A 13008-nucleotide genomic window follows, 5' to 3' on the forward strand; every position below is an offset into this window, starting at 1 on the left:
GGATATTACACCTGGTTCCTGATTTTCTCTGGCCTGGCCGCCCTCACCATTAATAGTCTCTTTCAATCACCTCAAATTATTGGCATGGAAATATCGAGAGAGTAAGTTGTCCAACTGCAAGTCTCATATGGTAGTTATTAGCACACGACTCAACTTTTGTCATTTAACTTTGTCTGCAATGATAGGAAACTTTCAGCTCAATTGGTAATTGTATGGTATGGATGGTGGATGGCATGATTATTGGATGAGTTTACCGTCTCATTGTTAAACCATCAGTGAGAGATTGACAATTCAATTTCACTGAACTAGGGAAGTAAGTTTAATGGAAAGTGTGTTGTATGTTATTGGATATGTGCATGTGATTGCAGGTTAAAGTTTTGGATATCCCAAAGAAAATTAAAATACAGGTATTTTATATAAACAAAAAGCTAAAAACTGGATATATGAACAAGGTAGCTGGGGCGAAGTGTATTTTACGTGAAAATATTTATTCAAAAGACAAAAATATGTGGAACATATCTCAGATTCTATTCAGCTTTTGCCTTGACTATTGATCTGAGTTAGTAAGTAAGAGCGTGCTAAGTTCGGCCGAGCCAAATCTTATATACCCTCCACCATGGATCGCATTTGTCGAGTTCTTTTCCCGTCATCTCTTCTTGGGTAAAAAAAAACGATAAAAAAAAAGATTTGCTCTGCTATTAGAGCGATATCATGATATGGTCCGGTTCGGACCACATTAAATTATTAATTCGAATAAGAATTGTGCCCTTTGGGGGCTCAAGAAGTAAATAGAGAGATGGATTTATATGGGAACTGTATCAGGCTATAGACCGATTCAGACCATAACAAACACGAATGTTAATGGCCATGTACGTACAAAATTTCGGCCCAATAGGATAATAATTGCGACCTCTAGAGGCGCAAGAAGTCAAAATCCCAGATCGGTTTATATGTCAGCCATATTAGGTTACAAACCGATTTGAACCTTATTTGGCATAGTTGTTGAAAGTCATAAAACAATATGTCATGCAAAGTTTCAGCCAAATCGGATAGGAATCGCGCCCTCTAGAAGCTCAAGAAGTAAAGTCCCCAGATCGGTTTATATGACAGCTATATCAGGTTAAGGACCGATTTGAACCATATATGGCACAGTTATTGGATATCATAACAAAACACGTCGTGCAAAAGTTTCATTCCAATCGGATAAGAATTGCGCCCTCTAGAGGCTCAAGAAGTCAAGACCCAGGATCGGGTTATATGGCAGCTATATCAGGTTATTGACCGATTTAAACCCAACTTAACACAGTTGTTGGAAGTCATAGCGAAACACGTCTTGAAAAAATTTCATTCCAATCGGATAAGAATTGCGCCCTCTAGAGGCTCAAGAAGTCAAGACCCAAGATCGGTTTATATGACAGCTATATCAAGTTATTGACCGACTTGAACCCAACTTAGCACAGTTGTTGGAAGACATAGCGAAACCCGTCGTGCAAAATTTCATTTCAATCAGATAAGAATTGCGCCCTCTAGAGGCTCATGAAATGAAGACCCAACATTCAAGCGGCTAGCTTTACTCCTTCGAAAGTTGGCGTGCTTTCGACAGACAATCGGACGGACGGACGGACATGGCTAGATCGACATAAAATGTCACGACGGTCAAGAATGTATATACTTTATGGGGTCTTAGACGAATATTTCGACTAGTTACAAATAGAATGATGAAATTAGTATACCCCCATCCTATGGTGGATGGTATAAAAACACAAAAACTATAATTTTCTTGGATTTCAGCTACTTACCTTTTCATTTTCAGCAAATTTAAAACTTTGTTTAAGGGTGTTCCCCGTTAAAACGAAGTAATTCCCTAAGGATAATAAGTCTTTTTGTTTATTTCAACTCAAACTTGAAATCCAACATAAACTCTTTTGTGTTTTCTTTTGCATTTTCAGAGAAGATCGTAGTACCATAGCGATTTATCAGAGTTTTGGCTGGTCTATTGGAACAACACTGATGCCGTTGCTTTTTTGGTGGTTACGTGAATGGGAGCCCTTCATGTGGATAACAACGGTGCCAACAGCCATAGTTTTGATTTTCTCAAAGTGAGTACAGCAACAGACAGCATCAACAGCATAAACATCATCCAAAAAAGAGGGCTACCTATCTCTCTTTGGCAAGAAGAACACGCATGCAACGTTAGGCCGTATAGAATAAGCATTCGTATTTTTTGAAAGAAGAAAATGTCGAAATCTTGTTTTCCTATGCTGCCTAATACACTTTGGGCAGAAATGTGAACACGTTGGCTACATCATGCAAGAGAGAATATACGATGTGGGGATAACTATGCGAATGCGGTCTGATCCTTTTGGGGTTTTGGGTATGGTTGTTTTCGCATTTTCTTGTTTCCTTTGTTATTCATTACGACAATTTGCAAAAGGAATGAAACGACCAACACACGAAACTCTTTAAGCTGGGAAAAACGAAAACAATGGAATGGTCCATGGCCATGGCCAGCCAGCCAGGCAGAATTATACAGCGAATTGGGGAATAGTGTTACCAGAGGAGTATATGAGAGGAAAATTTTTTCGCATAGCTAGGGACAAAAAATATTTGTGGTAAGGTCATTTGTTTGTTATTTCTTTAAAATTTATATTATTACCAGCCGAACCAAGCCCGCTCCGCTGCGCCTTCTTTAACTCTCTAATATCTTTTTATTGGTTTGCCCAAAAAGTAATTGCGGATTTTTTAAAAGAAGGTAAATACATTTTTAATAAAGCTTAGAATGAACTTTAATCAAATATACTTTTTTACACTTTTTTTCTAAAGCAAGCTAAAAGTAACAGCTGATAACTGACAGAAGAAAGAATGCAATTACAGAGTCATAAGCTGTGAAAAAATTTGTCAACGTCGACTATATGAAAAATCCGCAATTACTTTTTGGGTAACCCAATAGTATGGGGACACTTTGCTCTCAATGCATATATCGAATTCGTGCCACTGTAGCCTATGACGCTGAATGCGTTCGAATCCTGGCGACAACATCGGACAGAGCGGTGGTTGGTGACATTTGCGAGGTACAATGCCATGCATGGTCATTTAAAAAATTTTCCCCAAGGAGGTGTCAAACTGCGGGACGCCATTCGGACTCGGCTATAAAAAAAGGTCCCTTATCATGGAGTTTAAACTTGCCTCGGAAAGCACTCATTGATGTGTGAGAAATACGCCCCTGCACGGTTCCTGGTGTTTTAAAAAATTAGGATAATGAGAGTTGGTTTTTAGGGGAGGCATGGCACCTCAGTCATTTCGACTCAAATATGAATATCAAATTGGTGCTGCATTTCCAAATCCCTTTAATTTGAGCCCCATACTGCCATGGCCGGTAAATATGAACCGTTTGGAGGGTGTTTTGGGACGGCCACCTGCACTTTGCCCTGAAAATTCCCAACGGAAATGATGTTCAATTTAGGGGGTGCTTTAAGGCGTACCCCAAAACTCTTGGCTCCAAAAAGGATATCGAATTCGTTTTCTACTCTCAAATATCTTTCATTTGAGTCCCATTTTGTCATGATGGGTCAAATAACCCATTTGACGTATCTTTAGGAGGAAAAGCGCCACCTAGACGTGAACGCAAATTATAATGTCATATTCGTAATCTACTCCAAAAAAACTTTCGTTTGAGTCCCATACAGCCATGATCGGCTAATATGGCCATTTGAGGGTATTAGGGGGTGGGCGACATCCCATTACTTGAACCTAATTTTTTAGACCATATTTGTAATCTACTGCCTAATACTTTTCATTTGAGTCCCATATTGACATGAACTTTGAATATATCTGTTTAGAGGAGTTTTGGGTTTGGGGACCCGCTAAGTACTTGGACCGAAATTTCAATACCATGTTCGTTTTCTGGTCTCCAATACCTATCATTTGATACCCTTGTTGTGCCCATCGGACCACTTTTGGCTTTAGGTGGTGTTTTTGGGTTGGGGAGAGGGTCCGCCTCCCCCCGATATCTAAAAACCAGTAAGGAAGGGCAAAAGTAGGGCGGTACCGACTGTATAATACCCTGTAAAATTCCGATAGAATCGGGTAACAAATGACCATTTTATTGCATTATTACTGCAAATCGGACGAACATATATATGGGAGCTATATCCAAATCTAAACCGATTCTCATGAAATTCACCTGTAATGTCGGGAGCCATAAGAAAATCGTTCCTGCCAAATTGCGAGAAAATTTGTTCAGAAATGACCATATTGTTGCAGTATTACTGCAAATCGGAGGAACATATATATGGGAGCTATATACAAATCTGAACCGAATTTTTTCCAAATTTAATAGGCTTCGTCTCTAGGCTGAAAAACAAGCCCATACCAAATTTCGAGAAAATCGGTTAACAAATTACCATTTTATTGCAGTATTACTGCAAATCGGGCAAACATGTATATGGGAGCTATATCCAAATTCGAACTGATTTTTTCCAATTTCAATAGACTTCGTCTCTAGGCCGAAAGACACGCCAATACCGAATTTCGGATAAAAATTGCGACCTGTAGTTTGTACACGAATTAATATGGACGGACAGACAAACATACGGACATAGCTATATCGAATCAGAAAGTGATTCTGAGTCGATCGCTATACTTATCAATGGGTTTATCTCTCTACCTATTGGGTGTTACAAACTAATTCACTAAGTTATAATACTCTGTACCACAGTTGTGGTGTAGGGTATAATTATATAGGATATGTGTAAGAAAATCGGTTCAGCCAAGTATCATATAGTCGCAATGGCGTTTTTGAGGGTTGGCGTGACTTCCTATACTTCGATTTGATTTTGTATGCTAGATTCGAAATCTACTCACGAATACCTTTCATTTGAGCCCCATATTGAAACATACGTCCAATATGTCTGTTTGGGGGAGTTTTGGGGTTGGGCGGCCCTATGGGTACTTAGACTCAAATTTTAATACCATATTCGTATTCTACTCCCCAATACCTTTTATTTGATATCTATATTGTCCACAGTATCACAGTAGTGGTGTAGGTTACCACAGTAGTGGTGTAGGGTATAATTATATAGGATATGTGTAGGAAAATCGGTTCAGCCAAGTATCATTTAGTCGTAATGGCGTTTTTGAGGGTTGGCGTGACTCCCTATACTTCGATTTGATTTTGTATGCCAAATTCGAAATCTACTCACGAATACCTTTCCTTTGAGCCCCATATTGAAGCGAACGTCCAATATGTCTGTTTTGGGGGAGTTTTGACGTTGGGGCGGACCGATGGGTACTTAAACTCAAATTTTAATACCATATTCGTATTCTACTCTCCAATACCTTCTATTTGATATTTATAATGTCTCGATCGGTTCATTTTTAATTTTGGGTTGCCTTTTTGGCTAAGGGGGAGGGTCCGTCCCCCTTTCGATATCGAAAAATTATATATCCTGTGTTTCCTTCCAGACCACACTACACAATATGCGAAAATTTCGAGAAAATCGGTTCTGTCGTTTTTTCAGGCTATACGGAACAAACAAACCGAGTCCCACATATCCATGATTGGGGATGAATGTGCCCATTTGGGGTGTTTTTGTGGGGGTGGGGGTGACCCCCTATACTTCGACATGAATTTGTATGCCAGATTCGTTATCTACTCCCGCATACTTTTCATTTGATACCCATATTGTCTTTATCGCTCCACTTTTGATTTTGGGTGGTCTTTTTAGGGTAACGGGAAAGGGTCCGCCTCTTCCGTTATGAACAAATTATAATGCCTATATTCCTACTTCGTTACCATATTCGTAATCTACTCCCGAATACCTTTCATTTAAGTCCCATATTGTCATGATCGTCAAATAAACCTATTTCAAGGGATTTTGGGGCTGGGGCGGCCCCCCAGGTACTTGGACCCAACTTTTTTATAAAATTCGTACTCTACTCTTGAATACCTTTCATTTGAATCCCATATTGTGTCGATCGATCCATTTTATTTTTGGGTAGTAGTTTTAGGGTAGGGTGGAGGGTCCGCCCCCCCTCCCGATATGAAAAAATTATATATATTTATTTATTTTATGTCATTTTATTTCGAAATGTCAAATTTCATACAAGTTCAAAACTCCCATACGGTAACATTGGGCAAAAGCCTCCACAACTACTAAGCCCCTTACCAGTTCCAAAACATATTGTTGTCGTTGATTTCGGTGTTATTGTTGCTGTTGGCTCCAGTCTATATATTTTTTTTTGCTCCTTGGTAGTTGGTCAGAGAGACTTGCAAATGCTTTGGAATTGGGGGGTCTACCACATTCTCAAAAACAAAAAAAAGAAACGTAGCAAGGACCCATTGAAGCATAACGCAATTGCACGATGTCTTCTTATGCTCAATTCGACATGTATGACTATGTGTCCGTCTGTCCATTGGACTATGGCTGTCCATGCCTGTCTGTCGCTTTGCGTCTCTGGTGCGTTTGCATGGATTTGGTGGGGAATTGAGAGGGATTGGGGGTTTTGTGTTCAATTCATTTGAAATCCAATCAAATTCATTCGATTGTTTTCAATTTCTTTCGATAAAACAAAAAAAAGCAACAACAACACAAAAACAAGAATCCCGGAACCTTTTTATTCACATTGTTTTGTTTTATGACCAACCGAATATGCACTATCGCCAGAGACGATGGTCCTTGGGAGGCTGGTGGTCGTAGTGGTGGTGGAAACCATGAGGCAAGGCAGCTCAATATTCATGTTCTGCCAGCTATCTTTTCCAATTGCTTGTTGTGGGTTGGGGTTAGGTAGGAAGGCTTTATTCGTAATTTTTTATGCCCTCTGTGCGGCACGGTCGTAACTTTGCTTCAATTGAATTTTCCTCAATATTTTTTTTTGTTTTTTGGTATTCCTTTTTTTGATCGACGAATGCTCATTCTATGCCATAGCAATCCATTTCCATTCTATTCGAATCTATTCTCTTCTATTCATTTTCGATTTTCATTTTCATTTTCGTTTTCCAACTTTCTGTTGCCATGGTTGTGGGGACAAATGGACAGATACGTCATTGAATCGCCACGCTGGTTGATTAGCAAGAAACGCTTTGCTGATGCGATTAGGCAATTTAAGAAAATTGCCAACATCAATGGACGTCAATTTGACATGAGCGAAAAAGAGTTGGCCGCCATCTACCAAAGCACCGATGAGGAAGTGACGTACGGCATAGCATCGTTGTTCTCCGGTTGGCGTTTGGCACGAAATACCTGCATAATGGGTTTCAGTTGGTGAGTATGGAAAATATCGATAGAAACCAATTGATATAAATGATGTGGAAATGATAAACACGTTTTTACAGTTTAAAGTAGTTTAAGAAATTTTATTTGGAAAATCTTTGAAATAAAACAAGTAAAAAGGCGTTAAGTTTGGCTGGGCCGAACTTTGGATACCCACCACCTCGGGTATATATGTAAACCATCTTTCGTCATAATCCGTTGAAAATGCATAATTTATGGCCCCACAGCAGCTATATCGAAATATGTTCCGATTTGGACCAAATACTAATCGGTACAAGTCATTGTTTAATTGAGTATAACAGAATATTGGTATTTTTTGTTGCTATATCTAAAAATAAACCAATCTGAACCGTATACGACACGAAAGTCGATTATAAAAAATCGGATTATAAATGAGCGTTTTATGGGGCCAAGAGTTTAAATCGAGATAAAGGTCTATATGGCAGCTATATCCAATTCTAGACCGATTTGGGCCAAGTTGCAGAAAAAAGTCAAAGAGCCTAACACAAATCGCTGTCACTAATTTCGGCGAAATCGTACAATAAATGCGCCTTTTATGACCCCAAAACCATAAATCGAGAGATCGGTGCATATGGCAGCTATATCCAAATCTGGACCGATCTAAGCCAAATTGCAGACGTTTGTCGAGGGGTTTAAACTAACTCACTGTCCCAAATTTAAGCAAAATCGGATAATAAATGTGGCTTTCATGGACCTAAGACCCGACATCGGCGGATCGGTCTATATGGTAGCTATATCCAAATCTGGACCGATCTTAGCCAAATCGCAGAAGTATGTCGAGGGGTTTAAACTAACTCACTGTCCCAAATTTCAGCAAAATCGGATAATAAATGTGGTTTTTATGGGCCTAAGACCCGACATCGGCGGATCGGTCTATATGGCAGCTATATCGAAATCTGGACCGATCTAAGCCAAATTGAAGGAGGATATCAAAGTGCTTAACATAACTCACTGTCCCAAATTTCAGCAAAATCAGATAATAAATGTGGCTTTTATGGGCCTAAGACCCGACATCGGCGGATCGGTCTATATGGCAGCAATATCCAAATCTGAACCGATCTGAGCCAAATTGAAGAAGTATGTCGAAGGGTCTGACACAACTGACTGTCCCGAATTTCAGCAAAATCGGATAGCAAATATGGCTTTTATGGGCCTAAGACCCTAAATCGGCGAATCGGTCTATATGGGGGCTATATCTAAATCTGCACCGATTTGAGCCAAATTGAAGGAGGATGTCGAAGGGCCTGACACAACTCATTGTCCCAAATTTCAGCAAAATCGGATCATAAATGTGGCTTTTTTTGAGCCTACGACCCTAAATCGGCGGATCGGTCTATATGGGGGCTATATCTACATCTCGACCAATCTAGGCCAAATTGAAGCAGGATATCGACTGGCTTAACACAACTCACTTACCCAAATTTTGGCAAAATCGGATAATAAATGTGGCTTTTTTGGGCCTAAGACCCTAAATCGGCGGATGGTATATATGGGGGCTATATCAAGACATAGTCCTATATAGCCCATCTTCGAACTTAATCTGCTTATGAACAAAAACATAATCTGTGCAAAGTTTCAGCTCAATATCTCTATTTTTATACCCTCCACCATAGGATGGGGGTATTCCAATTTCGTCATTCTGTTTGTAACTCCTCGAAATATTCGTCTCAGACCCCAGAAAGTATATATATTCTTGATCGTCATGACATTTTATGTCGATCTAGCCATGTCCGTCTGTCTGTCTGTCAAAAGCATGCTAACTTTCGAAGGATTAAAGCAAGCCGCTTGAAATTTTGCACAAATACTTCTTATTAGTGTAGTTCGGTTGGTAGTGTAAATGGGCCATATCGGTCCATGTTTTGATATAGCTGCCATATAAACCGATCTTGGATCTTGAATTCTTGAGCCACTACAGGGCGCAATTCTTATCCGATTTAGCTGAAATTTTGCTAGAGGTGTTTTGTTATGACTTCCAACAACTGTGCTAAGTATGATTCAAATCGGTTTATAACCTGATATAGCTCCCATATAAACCGATCTTGGGTCTTGACTTCTTGAGCCTCTAGAGGGCGCAATTCTAATCTAAATGAAATTATGCACGACGTGTTTCGCTCTGATATCCAACAACTGTGCCAAGTATGGTTCAAATCGGTTCATAACCTGTTTTACCTGTCATATAAACCGATCTGGGGACTTGACTTCTTGAGCCACTGTGGGGTGCAATTTTTATCGGATTTGGCTGAAATTTTGCATGAGGTGTTTTGTTATGACAATTGTGTCAAATATGGTTTTAATTGGTCCATAACCGGATATAGCTGCCATATAAACCGATTTGGGACCTTGATTGTATTGTAAATGGGCCATATCGGTCCATGTTTTGATATAGCTGTCATATAAACCGATCTTGCGTCTCGACTTCATGAGCCTCTAGAGTACGCAATTCTTCTCCGATTTGGCTGAAATTTTGCACGACGTGTTTCGCTATGACTTCCAACAACTGTTCTAAGTATGGTTTAAATCGGTCTAAAACCTGATATAGCTGCCATATAAACCGATCTGGGGACTTGACTTCTTGAGCTTCTGGAGGGCGGAATTCCTGTATGATTTGGCTCAAATTTTTTTGTGATTTGTTTTTGTGTTTGTTTTTCAGGTGCGTGGTGGCTGTTTCCTACTTCACTTTGGTGCTTTTCAGTTCACGAATGAATGGAAATCCTTTTCTAAATTTCCTGATGCAAAGCATAGTTGAAATTCCTGCCTATATGGTGGGTAAATATGTGGGTAGGTATTTTTTTTGGGTCGGTAAATTTTGATCCCAAGATTAATGCAATAAAATTTCAATTTTGTTTTTTTTTTTGTAGGTGACAGGTTTGGGCGTCGTTTCACCAATAGTTCCTCCTTTTTTGTCTCCTTTTTGGCCTGCATACCTTTAATAATACTAGCCACAGGTTTGTAGTGAAATGCTGTTTTTTTATAGTTTTCTTTTTTAAAATCTTCTTTTTTCAATCCTATAGAGGAAAAACATGAATTGATTGTCATGGGTTTGGCTGCTTTTATCAAATTTCTAAATGCTGTCACCTTTTTCACTGCCAGTTTGCAGGGCATGGAGATCTATCCCACGTGTATGCGTCAGACGGGCATTGCCCTTGGCACCATACTGGCAAATGCTGTGGGAATTTTGGCACCATATTTGGTGTATTTGGGCACCACCGTCGACATCCGCAGTCCTTATTACATATTGGGAGCACTCTTCTTCATAGGCGCCGTTGGAGCGCTATTTCTACCCGAAACATTGCACAAAAAACTACCCGATACCATGGAGGAGGCTCGCAACTTTGGCATACACGATGTAAGTACTAACGATGGTTGAGTAGGTTTTCCAAGTTGGCTAGGGGGGAGGGGATTATGTCTTTGGCCGCTTTACCATTTTGGCATGCGAAATCATGGCTTAATTCTTGTTTGCATAACATGGAGGAGTATTTTTGCTTAGCAAGTTTTTTTTTTTGGCTATGATTGTTGCATTTCTTAAGCAACATTTATCTGCTTAATTTATTTTTTTTTGGATTTTTCTGATAAATTTCATTTCCCTCTTTTTTCCACAGAAATTCTTCAGTCTACCTAAGGCGCCACCTGCCAATGCGGATGAGACTACAGAGAAACTAAATAAGGCCGAATATGCGCCATAAGCCATAGCTTTGTGATTGTTTTAGCCTAATTCCTGTTCTTTCAGTATTTTTATGATTTCGTAAGAAGCGGATGGATATTTTGTCCGTTTCCTCTTTCCTTTGTCCAAAAGGGTGACAATGTGATGTTTGTACTTTAAGATTAATTCTATTTTTAGTTCAATTGTTTTTTTATGACTCCCTAAGTGGTTGTGTATATAAGAAAATTATGTATAAAAAAAATATAAAATTATTAAAAAAATTTGTTGCTAAGTTTTTTTAATGGCATCTACGATGTTGAGGCTAAATTGGGGAGATGATATAGATACCCACGATATAAAAAGGGCTAGCTGTTTTGGAGCGTACTCATCATGCATGATGAGAGAGTGAAAGAATGAAAGAGGCTTTGAGAGCTTAAATATTCATACTAAGCTTGAAAAAAAGTGCTAAGTTTAGCTGGGCTGAATTTTGGGTACCCATTACCAAATTTTTTTTTCTGTCATCCAATACGCAGGGGATGTCCCCTATGAATGCAGTGCATTGCGTGGGCGAGAGGATTTAAGGAATTGGAGGGGGCGAAAAGGATGTAGTGCTTATTGACATTTGCCTTAAATCTTTGGATGTCAAAGTGGGTGGGAAAAACATAAGCCGGAAGTCGATTCCACATAGGAACGGTTCTGGCGAAATAAGAATTCTCTATAATGCATTGTGCGGTCTGCTGGCCAATCAATTACAAATGGGTGTGACCTCCTGGAATGTCTAGTATCCCTGACATACATCCTTACATCAGGCATAAGAAGACGAATATGAGACGAACACACACCATGAAAGTACCGATAGAACAGCGCCAAACATCCCACATTGACTTCCTTGGATTTGTCCTCTACCCATTTCTCGTAGCCCATCTCGATAGCCTCCGCAGTGACCATTTCTTTCGTCCATAGTGACCTTTCGATATAATTCAGCCTTGAATCAATATGACGACTTTGTCCGCATATGCGATCAGTTCCACGCCATCTCCATTGAGGTTAAATAGGACTTCGTTTATCGCCTGGTTTCAGAGAATCGGCTAGAACACTCCTCCTTAAGGCGTTCCCCTTGTCAACCGCCTCCTGACCACACTTTCTCTCAAGTCCTTATTAACAATCCTGTCGCCAAGAATATTATCCGTCCACTGGAAGACACTCGGGTAGATACCCGTGCGATTCAGGGCGACGACTATCGATCTTATTTCCACGTTGTTAAATGCCTCCTCAATATCGAGCAAGGTCGCCATCGTGTACTCCTTCGGCTAGAGAGACATCTCGACCTCTCGTATCATTTCAGGTAGTAACGTCTCAATCGATTACCCCTTGAGATATGTCTGTTAAAAACATTGCAAATTTGCCCATGAACATTCCATTAGGGAACAGGGGCAAACTTCTCACATATCAATGAGTGCTGTCCGATCCGAAGTTTAAGTTCAATTATAAGGGCCCTCCTTTTTAGAGCCGAGTCCGAGCGGCGTGCGATACCTCTTTGGGGAGAAATTTTTACAAGGCTTATCTTCACTTCACTTATCGCCAGCATTAGGAGGGGATAGCAATGGGTGACATACTTTTTCTGATGTTGTCGCCATGATTCGATCCCAGACGTTCTGAACCAAAGGCGGACATGCTTACTTCTGCGTTAAAGTGGCCTCCTGTATGTTTTACACCTCAGAAATTCGCTGGTGTTAGTCCTTCCCCTACCTTCAGTACTTCCAGTCTTTCCAGTGTTTTAATCAAAACGATGACGGATTGCCTGGCCTATAAACCTTAGCAGTACATTGGTTTATTTTTCCCGACTTCGGGATAAATACCACTCTGACCTCCCTCCATGCTCTTGGTATGTAGGACACACACTGAAAATCAGTTCCAGACATGACAGATAGACCCAAGCAGTATTCCGTCTGGTCCGTTCGATTTAAACTGCTGAAAGGTGCGAATCGCCCACACTATCTCCTCTTCATCACCGATGCCACCGATAGGATCTTCCATGAATTCAGCCCTTGTGGGTATAACAATGTCTTGAACGTC

At 40.0% G+C, this 13008-nt stretch overlaps 1 protein-coding gene across 1 annotated transcript in view; it reads left to right on the forward strand.

Annotated features, from left to right (window-relative positions):
• Positions 1–11215, forward strand: part of LOC106091390 (carcinine transporter) — a gene marked incomplete in the record, with an annotated part of 32470 nt that extends 21255 nt beyond the window's left edge. The window contains 7 exon segments of the mRNA XM_059363578.1: positions 1–101; positions 1950–2099; positions 7038–7262; positions 9943–10070; positions 10151–10237; positions 10304–10638; positions 10892–11215. Of these exon segments, the coding sequence (XP_059219561.1) occupies positions 1–101; positions 1950–2099; positions 7038–7262; positions 9943–10070; positions 10151–10237; positions 10304–10638; positions 10892–10975 (1110 nt within the window).
• Between the last annotated feature and the right edge of the window lie 1793 nt (positions 11216–13008).

This window comes from Stomoxys calcitrans, chromosome 2, assembly GCF_963082655.1.
Source record: "Stomoxys calcitrans chromosome 2, idStoCalc2.1, whole genome shotgun sequence".
NCBI lineage: Eukaryota > Metazoa > Arthropoda > Insecta > Diptera > Muscidae > Stomoxys > Stomoxys calcitrans.